Raw genomic sequence first — 15011 nt, forward strand, 5'->3', positions numbered from 1 at the left:
TTTAGCACAATTCGCCTTCCTGTCAGAAGGATCCCTACCCATGAGCAAAACTGAGTAAAATCCTCTGGATGCAGCACAACATCTCTGAGGTGGCAGCGCATCTATCTTGTCCTAAATTCTTCCCTTTACTTCTCCCTACCCAGAAAAATTAAACAAACAAAAAAGGAGAAGGTCCTACACTTTATGTCCAATTGGCAGCTCTGACTCTGGCTGCAACAGCACAAAGGTGTGGGAGGAAAATCACTTCCTACAGCACAGAGAAGTGTCTGCTGTGCCACTTTCTGCCTCCTTTTCCTCTCCTCTGACCAGAGGGCAGCAACCCATTGGCACCTGGGCGCAAAGCCCAGGCCACTCAGCTTCAGCAGCCTGCTCAACCTTAGCCAGAAAAAGGTCTGCACCCAAAGCAGGGCTGACACAGAATGAGGCTTTCTCTGCCTGCTCCGAGCGACCACCATGGTGAAAAAAAAGCGAGAAGCCTTTGCAATATTAGCAGAAATGCTGGTAGGTGGAGCACAAACACGTAATAACACACACTGCCTCCTGCAAGGAGCAAAGCCCCTGGCACGCAGGCACCGTCCATGCAGATCGCACCCAGCACTGCCACAGGGCTCTGCGGTTGCACCTGCAGCCTGGAGCAGGAATACCTTGACAAAAGCAGGCGCTTCATGCATTTTTTTCTGCTTATTGCAACTTTGGAAGTCAAATTCCTGACACTGCTTTACTGCCTACATTTCTAGTGCAACTGCAGCCTACGCCCTGGCTTCCTTCAGAGTTGTGGGGGGAGCTGTGGGTGCATGTGAGGAAGGTTTTCCTCAAAAAGAAAAAATTGCTGAAGTGGAGTCTTCTCACTATGCAAAAGGAGCAGTTCTGGACAGCAAGAACAGGAAGGCTGGGGCACTTTGCTGCCTCACAGTGAGCTCAGCTTAAACTCCTGCTTGAACTCCAACTAAGCCAGTGACCCAACCATGTTTTTTTGTTTGTTTGTTTTTCTGACTGTTACCAATTTTTAGCAAGTCTGGGGGGATAAACCTCACTCCATTATGACATAAATACCTCAGAGAGCACCTACTGAAGGCAAAATCTTGTGCTGGCTGTGCCAGGCGCTCACCTGGGAGGGGAAACATAAGCCCAAGTTGCCCCAGTGCCCACGGGGAGCTCGGGGGGCTGTGCTGCCCCGCTGGGCTAGGCTGGGCTGTGCCTGCAGAGGGAGCCCAGCAGGGGAGAGGAGAGGTTTTAAAACGCATTTTATTTCTCCTCTTCTAGTATTAGAGGGGCAGGATTGCTGCCAGGGCCAGGGCTGACGTCCAGGCAGGCAGAGCATGTGCCGTGGCCATCCGCGTTGCTGTGGGCAGAGCGCGGCGTGTCAGCGCACCACGAATGCCAGCGATGCTAATGCCTTCACCCCCGTCATCTGCCGTGAAGGCCAGGACATAGCTATGCTATGTGAGAAGCAACAGTTGGGCTGGTTTTGTCATCTCATTGCTAGGGCAGATGATGCAAGGGAAAAGACTGAGTGTTTCGAAATGCAGCCTGCCACTCCGGTCTCTGCTCTGCTCTGCCAGAAGTCAGCTGCAAAGAGTACGCAGGAATATGCTTTATTAGGCTTTAACCACCTTGGATTTTCAAGGAACAGACTGTGCTATGCAAGTCTGTGCTACACCCAGGCGAGAGGATGGATGGCACTTCTCCCAGGCCACTGATACGCCTGCCAGAGAAGCCGTGAATCCCACCAGCATGAGCCACCAACATGTTGCTGCTGATGCTGAATGCACCACGGTGCCATTTTCCGCTGGGTACACATCAGCTGTTCCTACAGCCCTACAATTAATCTGTGTCAAAATTTACCACTAGCGTAGCTGGCATTGCTCAGAGGAAAGGAATAAACTGGATCATTTCACAATCCATGTCCCAAGGAGTGCATCCAAAGGTTGCCATGTGAGCTGTGCCATCACTAATGCCAGTCTCATTTTTTTTTAAAGCTGTCCTGAAGTTACTATAAACTGAGGCTGTTAGAAAACTCATGTCACTGGTACTTAGACATCCTTTGCTTTCTAATGAATAAGATGCAAGATAATGGTTAACCTTCAGGGAGTAATATCAGTCTTAGATCTAAAAGCTGACACATCGTGAAACAAATTTACAAGCCACCACAGGATGATGGAAAGATCAAATTGTGCCAGTAGTCAAATTTGCCAAACCAAATTTGTTTAATTTGGTGTAGGGGGTAGGAGACAGATTCAGGGACACTAAGAAATCTGTTTTCTACATTGCCACTGCAGAGTATGGCCCCTTGGCTGGGGTTGTTGGCTGGGCAATGACCTCCAGTAAACAGGCCCCGATTCTGGATATGTATGTATGCTAGAACCTTACTCTCAGTGAACAGATCCCATTTGGAGACTCATAAGGTTGCCAGAATTTGGAAAATGACAAAATAAATAAATAAATAAAAATAACCAACTATGAAACAAACAGTTCTGTTTTGTTGTTGTTTTACAACAAACACTTAAGGTTTCACTGGTAGGAATGAAAAATTAACTCAGGGGAAGTTCCTAGAGCCTAGATTTTTCAGTCTCTACATCTAAACTGCCTTTTTTCCCTTGCAGCGCATGGTAGTCACTGACCCCACCAAGGTACGCCCCAGAGGCCAGCTACTTTGCAGGCTGCAGAATGCCACAAGCTACTGAATGGCCCAAACCAGAATGATTTAGGGATTATTTCGTCCACTCTCAAGAGGTGTTGCAAGGTCAGGTTTACAGTCTGAGTCTTGACACAACAATGCAGGGAGGCATGTGGTCTCTCCAACTGCCCTACAAATGACCGTCTGTAAGAGACAAAGGCTTCCTTCCCTCCAGTGATAGCAGCTTCTCAGTTTTCATCCTCCTTTCCATTTAGAGTCATTTTTATCCCTCAGGATCTTCCAGACAAACACCACACATCTCAATGCATCAGGACATGTTGGACCCTGGGGCGTAACCTGCATGTTAGGTGCGCTCTGTGGCTCAGCTCCCTCACATCAAAGCCTGGACATCACAGTATGAAATACACCGGGTGCCTGGCCAGCCTTAGGCACAGCACGTTTGGTTTAAACTTGGGCAGGGACAGACAATTGCTGAATGGGCTGAGGTGACCTGGGGCAGGAAAATACCAGGAGATGCAATTCCTTTACATGCCCTTGTCCCATCAATGGGAGAGAGCAAGATTAAAGCAAAGCAAATGCTTGCAGCCTTTGCTCACCAGCAGCCAATGAGAGTTCCAAAAATCTTGAAGCCAGGGAAAACTTCAAATCTTCTAAGCCTAATATTTTATCCAAACTCCAGTGACACTCTCTAACACACCCCCAATATACCCCAAAGAAACACAGCCCAGGTTCTCCCTGACACAGCTTTGCATGCCAAGTGTTTTGGCACAGAAGTTGCAGAGAAGAAATTGAGAGCAGGTATGAAGCTCCCTGTACACTTTGCTCAATACATAATTTGTATTTTCCCTCCTTAATATTCTTACTTGCTTCCTACTTTTTCTGGAAGCCAAAATGAAGGCTTGGGGCTTCCAACACCTGCATATGTATTTCTCTGCCCAACAGTGCCAGAAAAAGAGCTGAAATTTTCATCCCTTCTAAAGGAAAAACACTACTAGTTGCTGACCTAAACCCACGCCATATGTCAAGGTGAATGCTAATGAATGGCAGCATTAAAAAACATGAGTCTGAACCACTCGCTGAGTTAGTGCTGAGAGGCTGGCAATGGCATGGACCAGGCAACCCTGCAAGATCATCACAGGATAGCAGAGCGTGGGTTACAGAGAAGCACTCGCTTGCCATCATCAGCGAGCTCTGCCTTGTGGTGGCCTCCCAAAACAGTATGAATAAAGTGTAAGTAACAGATATACAAATGATAACTAAAACAAATGTGGAGGAGAAAATGGATGCTGTTTTAAGAGGAACTGGATCTGGCTGGTATTCGAGGCTGTCAGTTAACATGGCAGAGGGGAGCATGGAAACATTTTTAAAAAAACAAGCATTTCACTCCAACGGTTTCAAAAGAAGATGCTTTAGTTTTTCATTTCAAAAGTGACCCAGATTAAATAACTAAGCTAAAAAAAAGGAGTGACCTAAATGAACTGTTTCCTTCTGGTCTTCCTGTTTTGCAGCTATACCAAAAATGCTACATCAGTGCTGCTACAGAGTGCTCTGTTACAGCAACTCTGATAATGCAGAACCTGACCACTATCACTCCACAACTTCTGGTCCTTTTTCCCCCTGGATACAGAGGTTATTTTATTATTTTTCCAATAATTTATTGTCAGTAACTGAGTTTGGAGAGCATTTCACCAGTCTTTTGCTGGTGGATTGGAATGAGTTAAATGGTTGTGGACAGTGGGGTAAAGGGCAGAAAAAAGTGGGAGCATTCCAGGAAATGAGGGGAAAACGAAAGGCCTCAAATATCCAGTAAGCACCTCAAGTTGCTTGCACATAGAAGCTTGCATAAAACTTCAGATCATTTTGAACTTTCCTGCAAATATTGCAGGCCAGCACCAATGCAGATCTCTCCTGTATGTCCCTAAACCTCATGGGAGAACTAGTGAGTGCCAGGGGTGTGCTACTCCCTCATGCCAGACACAGCAGTGCCTAATTAGAGGTGATGCACACGGGTTAACACAAGCACCTCCCCACCCTGTTGACTTTTCCATTTTTCCCTTTCTCATTTATTGGGGAGCAAATTCCAGCCAGAGCCCCAACCCATCCTTTACATTGACTTGTGCCACCACTGTACATTTTCTCAATCACTGCATGAGCAAAATCTCATTTGGCTGAAAATAAAAGAGAGGACCAGATCAAGCTGGATAAATAATATCCTAACACAAACCAGTGGCAAGAATTGAACTTGAATTAAATCTGCAAGGGCTGCGTTTGAACTTCCATCGATAAAATCACGAAGCAAGCACAGCGAAACAGGTAATACATGCTTACGTTTCTTCATGTGAGAAGTTTTACTGGAATCAATGGGATTAGTCATGAGTGGGGGAAAGCTTTGCAGGGTTCACCATCTCTTTGGTTTCTTGTTTTTAGACACTTCAGTAGGACTGTGTAGATACTGTCGTCAGCTATTTTCCCCTGTTTACGTTTTTGGATGCTCTTGGTGACATTTTTGAAAGCAACTTATTGCTTTCCTGTAAATGGAGAAAATAAGAAATTAAATAGCTCCTTAGAAAGAAGTAGCTACTTTAGAAAGATAAGTAATTCAAGTAACTTAGTGAGGAAACTACAAATTACTTATATGTTGTGGGTTTCAAGAATAATTCTTAGCATCTGTGTTTCATGGAAAATCCTGGTAAAAATACCTTATTCCATCTAATTGCTTAGAAAAGACTTCAATATTTATGGTAGGGCTCACTCACTGTAAGAACATCAGCATGTTGCTGATGATGGATAAATTAAACCTGGAGTTGGTAACGTTCTCAAATAAGGCTGTTGTCTATGGCTATGCCAACCTCTTCCTGGTGTGGTGCCACGTCTGGAGGTGGCTTTAGGTGAAATAGCTGGCGGCCTGGGACTTGCACCTAGTTACTGCCCTCCGCCACAATAGTCTGCAACTGCCTCTCCACTGAGCTCCTGGCTGATTCCGTATGAAAGCCTGATGAATGCCCACCTGTGCACCCCTGTAAAGAGCAAGCAGATTCCCAGAGATTTTCCAAAGCTGTCCAAAGGATTTGGATGCCCCACTGCTGAAGGAACCTCACTGAAAAATGCATACCAAATTTCTTTATGTGCCTATAGTAAAAATCCTCCTAACATTAACTGTCCCCCTGTCTGGTCTTAGTTGACTTAGGGAAAATGCCTAACAAGCAGGATCTGGAAGGAGGTTTGGGGTATAAGAGGCAGCATGGAGAAAAGATGACTGTGATGTAAAAGGGTGAACAAAGAGGCTGGGGAGCAGCCATTTGCAATAGCAGTTGCATAGCATGAGAATAGTCGAGAGAAGGAAAGAGAGAGAGAGACGAGGAGAAGTGAGAAGTGTTGTGGAGCTGAGGACGCAAACATTGCACTTGATGCAGAAAGTGGAAAGCCAGAGATAAATTCAGAGAGGCAAGACTGATCAGGGAAATGGACAAGTCTTGAAGAAATTGCAATGAGAGCAGGCTGACTCGGTTAGAGAAAACAGGCAGAGATTCATGAAAAAGGTATGCAGCATCGTATAAACGAAGCCTTACCACTAAATAAAGCAGAGGAGTGCTGTTGATCATCCGGCCTTAAATGAAGGAGAATGGAAGTGACAACCTGCTTTGAACCAGTACAAAAAAGTTATTGTCATAGACTTTCTGAAGGAAAGGTTTAACACTGCATCCTGGGAAACAGCTTAACAAAAGAAAGAGGGGTACAAGGGGGTTGTTTACCTCATTTTTCCATGTTGTATTTGCTTGCCTTTTCTTCCATATGAACTTATGGCAATGTCTGGGGTTTTTTCCTTTCCTCAATGTGAAATCCTTGGATGTGTTAATTGCTGTCTTGGAGATATGCGAAGTTGAAGTGGAGGGCAGCTGAGGTTTGGGCACATCCTGCAAAACAATGTTTGAGTTTCTTGTGTTGCCAGCTGCAGCACACCTCTACCGCTACATCTGCTGTGACCATCCTGGTGGGCCTTGTCAGAGCAAAAAAAAAAAACATCCCAAGCCCCCAGACTGTACCCTCTTTTGATTACAATACAATCTGGTGTGGCTGTAAGAGTATCTTTATTTGAAGGCCTTTACCTACAGGCCAGCAAAGAGCCAGGTGCCTACCCACGCATGGCCATTTAGTGGCAGGCACGACTGGAGCTGATCCCATCCCCACTCCCCTAAACAGCTGGTAGCTGTCGCATCAGGTCTGTTTTTGTGTTGAGCAAAGTCTCTTCAGCAAGCAAAGAAGGCATTTGTTTTCCCAGAGACTGCTGTCTTCCTGCCCACAAAACATCCACACCTTTACTTGTATAACAGACTGAAATGCTGAAAGCAGGATGGGGTGTAGTCAGGGTACTCCATAAAGAGCAGCTTCAGTCTTGCTTTATGTGTCAATCATCCTATATTAGGCCACTCTTCCACCCAGCATCAGCACGTCTGATAATGCAGTGTGGAGGTGGTGCTGTAATAAATGTATTCTCTCAGAAAAATGTGCTCAGTTTATGCATGGTTGTCAGTGGGATGAGGTACACTGTAGAAAGCTAATGAGAACTAACTGTGATGTGGATTTCCTTTAGGCTCTCTCCTTAGGGAAAGAAGTACTGGTGAGTCACAGGATGGGAGTCTGGGCTGATGAGAGGTCCAGTCACAAGCAATAGCACTCTGTTCACATCACTTAATAACTTGTCATGTGTTGGCCAACCTACAAAGATACAATGACAGCTGTATGAGATTCCTTGTAGCCTCAAGGTAGTGTCTAGCAATAAAAAAGCAGACACTAGAATGGGAGGAAAACTTGCAAATGAAAAGTTTTCATTCTGTTTTTACAACCTTTGAATCCTGTTCAACCCTCTCTCTTAAATTTTACTCTTTTTTCAGCAGCTAAACATAGCCCAATGCCATGGTTTCAGTGGAACTTCCCTGTTAAAAGCTTAGAGTTACCCAGAACAGAATTTCACCTTTGTGTCTGCAACCTTTTATTCAGTAGTCATAGAAATTATGAGGAAAACTCTCCCTGAAATACCATACCAGAACCCTCTTACCCGGGGCTGCAAGCATGCACATAAAACAGATCATACCACAACAGAGAAAGCAACAACATGCAAAACTGCTTTTTGTGTTGACATAGGTTTAGAGTTGTGACCTTAGCACACCTGTAGGAAAAACGAGCAACTCCCTTCAGTTTGGGAGGGAAGATGATCTTACTGAAACAATCTCTTTGGCTAGAAAGTCTTCTGTAGGTGTGATGGTGGAAATTGTCAGAAGCAGCTATCGATTTTCATACTGCCAGCATGAGCCCATGGAACGATTTGGTGATAGGAAGCCTGGTCCTTTCTGAAAGTTAGGTCCCTTTAATTTGGTTCATAATTTCAGATATGGTTTCACTTCAGAAAATGAGGCACTCAACACTGTTACTTGCTTCTAAAAATCTTGGTCATAGTGTACCTATAAATTTTTTTGAAGTCCCTCTTCCCAACATCTCAATGCCCAATAGCATCAAAATACAAATCGTGTCAACAGTGTATGCTTTCCTAATAACAACTGCACACATCTCTGTTTGAGAAGTGGTTCCCCCTGGTTTAGCTTCAGTGAACGGTAAAAGTGATCAGTAAAAGCTGGTGCTGGTCTCCATTTTGCTCGGGGGATTATTGTGTCTCCCAGCCTGTCAGGACCTAGCTGAAAAAAGTGATGTGGAATGGAGACCTGACATGAAAAGTAGGATCCCTGGGGAAGAAATCTTTCCAAATCCTGCTGCAGTCAGTAGTGTGACCACTGGAAAATTTCGGATATTATCCTGGAGCTCTGTTCCTCTTTGCTCCACATTATTCACCATTAACTGCAGTTTCAGAGCGATCCTGTAGTTTCACATTGCTTTCCAGGAGCAAATCCCTTGAAACAAACTGGCACTGTCTTCCTTCTGGACCAATTTGCCAGTGGATAAATGATAAAATCCATTGCGCTGTCAATCCATATCATACAAGTTTCCACGGGATTTCTTTCAGAAAAAAAAATATGTGTCAGTATAACTGAGCAGCCCTCAGCCCGAGGTGTGGGTGTGCATGTTTGAGAAATTGTAGTGAACTGGGCAGGGATGTCTTTCCCAGCCTGAACTCTGAATCCTACTTGCTGTGTGCTTGTCTCTGAAGGCATACAACCAAATAATGTTCAAAGGTTCTTTTTCCCTGGAAAAGTCTCATGCCAAGTACCCTCAAGGGAAAGCATTTGGGGAATCCTTGGATCTCCTCTGATTGCAGCAGCACAGCACACCGAGCTTCAGAGCAGACCACACAGATAGATAAAATGGCATCAGCAGAAGGAAACCCATGAAAGGAGGTTGCTCACTGAGATATCGGCAGAAATCATGGTTTCAAACATCTGAAAGCCTGATCTAATGCCTGCTGAACTCAATGGAAGGAATGTCATTGGAAACGAGCCCCTAGTTTTTGAACCGTAGTCTTAAAATAAACACAATTTGTTTAGGTTTATTTATTTTCTCTTTGAGTGCTGGCAATTGCTTATTTGCTTGAAGCTAGCAATGTAGGGGTTGTGTTGCTGTCCCCGGCACCAGGCACACTGGTGCTGTGACCTAATCGACCCACGGAGCTGCCATTCTTCCAGAGTGCCTGGCACATCCTGGGTTTTGCTCTGCCCCTTTAAAAACCAGAACTGTCTTCTTATCTGTATGTTTATTTGACTTTGAGGTCATATGACTGCGAAGAAGCAGCGCCTTGCTCCTGTGTGCACTCAAGGGAAGGGAGCCTTTTGTGCCTTACTGTGAATCCTGGGACTTCCACTGGGAGTGAGTGCAGCTCATTTCCATCCCCATAAAAACTTACCAGCAGCTGTCACTTGGTTTGGTTTCGTTTCTTCCTCGGCACACTCTGAGTAAGGGTAGCACGCCAGCTAATCAGTACATCAGCTCCTATGCATTATTTCCTCTTGTGCCCCTTTAGGGCAGTTAATGAAAACCACTGAGAAATTTTGTCTGGATAAACTCTCAGTGGTCTCACCAAAGGTGCTAGAAATCTGCCATTGGTAGATGTGGCACTGACCTTTCCTTGAACACCCCCAGGAACGGTGGTGCCACCACTTCCATGGGCAACCTGTTCCAATGCAATGTTCACTCAAGCACCTGCAAGAGGTGATGAGAGGAGGACAATAGAGATGAAGAGACCAAGGAACACACCTCAGAACAGAATTTTTAAAGGAGAAGTAAAGGGGGAACATCACAGAAGTAACAGTGATGCATTTCTGTAACTGTATATTCCTAGAAACTGTACTGCCAGCGTCTGGGAGTATGCAATGTACAACTGCATAGTAAGTTTTAGCTACTGCTCTGAACAGTTTACAATTTCAGTGATATGTAAGACTATTCATCCTCCCTTCAGGCTCAGACAGTGACATATATAGTGGCTGTAATTTGCTGAGGAAGTCTGAGAGAGGGCAAAGAACTCAACACCAGAGTGGCTGAGCTCTACTCCAGCTGCTTTGAGAATAAAACATCTTCTACAGCTTGACTTTTTATGACTGAAGGGGCCAAATATATGCCAACTTTTTTCCTTTAAGTTTGCTTTCTCTGTCTGCTCTTAATAAATGTCTGCTCTTTTTCTTCTTTCTTTCTTTCTTTCTTTCTTTCTTTCTTTCTTTCTTTCTTATTCTTTCTTTCTTTCTTTCTTTCTTTCTTTTTCTTTCTTTCTTTCTTTCTTTTTCTTTTTTCTATGATTTTTGTTTTTAATGGTTTTAAGACAAAGGGCACTTCAATTCCATCTTGTTCCAAAAAGCAGCACAAGATAAGCTGAAGCACATCCTTGAAGGCTAGAGCAGTCAGACAAGAAGCACCACGAAATGCCTGCTTCCCAGGACAGCCAGGAAAGTGAAGAACAACTAGAGCAGGAAGCAAAAGTTCCTCCCTAATGGAAATTGATCTGTGGCACTACAAAGTCGAAGGCAACTATTGGGAAATATTGGAGTTCTATCTATTAATTCTACTTTTGTTTGCTTGTGCAAAGTAGGTTTTTTTTTTTTTTTTAATTCCCTTTTGCTACCTTTCAAAACAGAGAATAAATTTGCTGAGAGCTTGAACGTAAGCCTTTGAAAAGTCCTCACTCACAGCAAAACACAACTGCAACTTATGCACACATGCAAAATACAAGGTACTCCATTACCTTTGCTTCATTTTTCTTTTGTTCAGACATTTCTGTGGCATTCAGTGGAAAAAGGCAGCCGTTGTATTGGAGGCACATTAAATGCTAATTAAATAAAATATTAAACAATCTGCATCAAAGTTGAGCAGAAATGATCAACAACAGATTTCCTTCTGTATTCCTTAGGAACTTTGTGCATTTCTGTATCATTTGGTAATAATACATAAAGCATGTCCTTTATGTGGTGTTGAAATATTTTGCCATGGACAATGACATAGCATCATAAGAGAAACCTCAAATAGCATTTCCAGAGGGTAGCACAGTTAGCCAGTTATGTCTTGACATCAGAGTCTGGACAGCAGACCTGAAATTGTCTAAGTTCAGGAATATGTGAGAAAACCCACTTTGGTCAGTATCCTAAATAAAAGTTAATAGTCATTTATGTATCTTTACTCAGTTATGGTCTGCTTTAAGTTACCTGCTCAGGTTCATTAAGAGACTTAGGCAGCATTTAACGTTAGTCACCAGATGAGAGTGACTTTCCTGGGAGCACAGGTGCGGTTTTAGCAAGCATGTGGCCATTTCTACATCAGTGCAGGCAGAATATTTTTGTCCTTTCTGAACCCTTTAAGTAACGTGTGCCAGTGATGACTCTTGCAGACACGTTCAACCTCCCTGTATTTAATGATGGAAGAAGGGAAGAAGGGATTTTTCTTTGAGTTAAATTGTACCTTAATGACAGCCAGATGCCTGGTTACAAAGGGCGTTTCAGAGGAGCAGTACCCGGGAGCATTTCCACAGTTGCAGGGAGGTTTTATGCACGTGCCTGAGTGTGTCAAACCAGTAGTAACCTAACACTCACCCTCCAAGGAAAGAGTCAGTCTGTTGTTCACTGGGGAGGGAAACCTTATAACAGATCCCAAGGAAACCGCATAGCATGTTATATCTTTCATGCATGTCTTTGTGGATCTGGTCAGCTATGAGGAGCTGGCTTACAAAGTCGTGCTGTTGACAGCGAGGCAAGAATTCAAGCGTATATAGAAAGGAATCACTGGAAGTAATAGTGCCAGGGAACAGCCGGTGCTGAGCACCTGACTCGTACATCATGCATATTTCAGGAAGGTTTACCTCAAACTACTGCTAGTCTGACCCAGAGACTGAGTGGGGCCACAGTGCACCTTCCACATCAGCATCATCTGAAAGTCATCGGGTTCTTTTGTCCCATTAATACTACACAGTGTGAGACCAAGTGCCATCAAGGGGAACAAACAGGAGACGTGCTTCGAAAGCACACTCCTGATTCAAACTGAAATACTAGTGGGGACGCACCCTTGGGTGTTTTGACTACATTGGAAATGAACCCTAGGATAGTTTGGCAGCTGGCTGAAGCTGTCCCAGGCTGTTAGCAACTCCCCTTGGGAACCTGAGGATAGTAGATAAATTCTCAGAAATCTAGAAAAGAGGGAAGCCATCTCTGATGCTTTTTTTGGTTCATGTACCCATGAGTGGTTTGAGGGTAAGATGGCATGGAGGAGCAACTAAAAAGGACAAAGAAAACAAGCATCAGGTGCAATCTCCCTGTGTTAACTCATTCAGAAAGGAAACACACCCTACTCTTACTGATGCTACCAAAAGAGTGGAAACCACAGACACTTTGGAAGACAGGACTAAAGTCCTAGAAGGTCTTGGCCAAGCGAGCAAGAGTGTGAATAAAGAGGGTGAAATTCAGCCAGTGCAAGTTCCAGGTCTTGTGTTTAGCAATAATCAGCTACACAAACAGCAGCTGGAGAAACACTGGCTCAGCAGAAGTTCTGCAGAGGAAGACATGGGGCTGGTAGTTAACAGTGCAAGCGTTATCTGGCTACAGGAAAAGCAAGTGCTGAGTGTCATGGGCAATTCATGCAGCTTAGTCTTTCTGCTTGAGTCGGTACTGGCAAAACCCCAGCTGGAGAGCACAGCCCTCCATAGTCCATCGTAGTTCAAGAACGTGGGAAAACTGGAGAGGCCAACAGAGAAAGCCTTGAAGAATGCGGTCTATAGGTTAGATTTAGCTGAGATTGTTTCCCAGTCTCTCAAGGGAAAGCTGATACTGGTCTTCAAACCCATCATGTGCTAACAAGTAGGAAGGGAATAAGCCATGCTCTGTATTCACTGTAGGTAGTCAGGAGTGATGGTCTTCAGCTGCAGGTAGGGAGACTTAGACATGAGGAAAAACTTTTTTATTGTTTAGGGTAATTAAACACTAGAATAAACTGTCTAGGAAGACTGTAAAATTGTCATCACTGGAGGTTTTGAAGAGTGGGAATGCTTGAAATACTGGTGCTATCTGTCGATAGAGCTGGTCCTGCTTAAATTTGGGGATGGAAGTGATGACCTCCTAGGTCCCTTTCAGTCTCAAGCTCTGTGTTTCTATCAGGTGACACAATCTAGCTAGCCTGTGCTGTTGGCCAGACTACACCCAGCGGACAGTTACATGCCTGGGGTGTCCTGGCTCCAGGAAAAAAGGTCATTCTCCACTTTGGAAGGCATGACGTGGTTCTATAGCCCACATCAAGCTGCAGTTTTGCTTTGGTGTTGGTACCATATCTGAAATCTTCAAGTCCTACAAGGCAGTCTTTCAAAGTCACATGACTAGAGAGAAAAATATTTAAAGCCATCCTCCATCACAATGTAAGAAAAATAAATTGTTGACCATTCTTTGAAAAAATAATGATCTTCTTTTCTTCATATTGTGGTACTTCCAGTAGAACACAAAACATTGTTACTTTTACAATAGGGTGACAAAAACAGAAATGCTGCATCAGCTTCATAGTGTTGAAGAAAAAAAGAAGAAATTAAAAAAAAAAAAAAAAAAGAAAAAAAGTGAATTAAAAGTTGCCTGTACCTTAGAAGGAGCAGCTCACTGCTTTTAGAGCAGTGTCTCCACTTGCACCTCTCCACTGTTGCAGGAGGTTTGTGCCCAGGTGCAGCAACTTAGAAGGAGCACTTAGCAATCTCATTTGCTTCTCTGCCCACCCTGGTCTTGCAAGTGCACATTGTGTGGGGCAATGTAGCTGCTCCTGCAGCAGCACCCACCTCCACAAGCACCTGGCATGACGTCTTGCCACCGTAGTTTATCTGTTTGTCCACTTTATCCATTTTATTTTTATTCTACTCTGCTCTATGCTCACAATACCTTCGGAAGGAAAGAAGCTCAGTGTGAAGGCCTTCTACAAACTGCATCTCAGATAATAGTTTGGAAAAGGCCAACAGTATGCCTGTGTTCATGGATCCAAGGCAGATGCAAACAGTAACCTATCAGCAGATCTGACAGGTAAAAGGTAAGGGTCGAAAGAGCTTAATGGATACATCTTAGTGGCACTTTGTCATGACATTTACACACATTTATTTTCTTCTTACAGTAGAAGATCTGGCCTTTTTAAAGGTTGCATTTAGGGCATGACATTCTCATATTGAGTTGTATTTAGCCTTACGTGACAAGCCACGCTGTCCTTAAAAACGCAGAGGCAAAACAAACACTCCCGTTAGCTAAAAACGAATAAATACATCAAGAAAGCCCACTGCCAAATCATTAGGAAAGCTTCCTGAGGAGCAGGCCGCGACCACTCTTCCCTTTTACCTGGCCACGACGAAGCTCCCCGATCTGCTGGAAGACACGCCAGTCTCTTCCTGAGCGAGCTTTGGCAGGCTGTGCCTGCAAACCACTGTCCTACCACCTTCCCCTCCCAGCTCGCCACCTCCACGCACTGCTCTGATGCTGCTGCAGGCTCTCCTGGCACCGCTTACCTCTCACACCCCACATGGACTGTCAAAGCCCAGGCAGGGGGAGAGGGCAGGCGATGCATCCCCCCGCGGCACCCCAGGACCACGCTGGGATGAGAGCAGCGGCTGGCTTTCCCGGCGTGACACGAGACTGGGAAGGACAGCGCTCTCCCTTTTTCATTAGGCGTATTTATAAACACACGATACACAAGCATTTTCCTTTCTTCGCAGTGACGAGTGATTATATGTCTATGAAATGTTTTCATTTATTTGGCGCCAGGGTAATCAAAATCAGTCGAAACCGTGGCAGCGGAGGGAAGGAAAACAAGTAGGCGTGGGACTGACTGTGCCTCTCGCTCCCTGGCCTGTCCAAGGGTAGTAGCTGGCAGAAGCGCACCCCTCGCAGACGAACATCTTATTCAGCTGGTAATTGTTCCCAGTCGCGCTCATGGC

General features: G+C 44.6%; 1 protein-coding gene across 1 annotated transcript in view; it reads right to left on the reverse strand.

The window, feature by feature from the left end:
- The window catches only part of RUNX1 (RUNX family transcription factor 1), a 171129-nt gene extending 156414 nt beyond the window's left edge, over positions 1-14715 (reverse strand). Inside the window, exons 1-4 of the mRNA XM_040545378.1 lie at positions 14416-14715; positions 6391-6552; positions 6208-6274; positions 4967-5166 (exon numbers count right to left, since the gene is read on the reverse strand). Coding sequence (XP_040401312.1) covers positions 4967-5012 — 46 coding nt within the window. The 5' untranslated portion in view covers positions 5013-5166; positions 6208-6274; positions 6391-6552; positions 14416-14715. The remainder of the gene's footprint in view (positions 1-4966; positions 5167-6207; positions 6275-6390; positions 6553-14415) is intronic.
- Positions 14716-15011: the final 296 nt, after the last annotated feature.

Source organism: Cygnus olor, chromosome 1 (genome assembly GCF_009769625.2).
Source record: "Cygnus olor isolate bCygOlo1 chromosome 1, bCygOlo1.pri.v2, whole genome shotgun sequence".
In the NCBI taxonomy this organism is placed as follows: Eukaryota; Metazoa; Chordata; class Aves; order Anseriformes; family Anatidae; genus Cygnus; species Cygnus olor.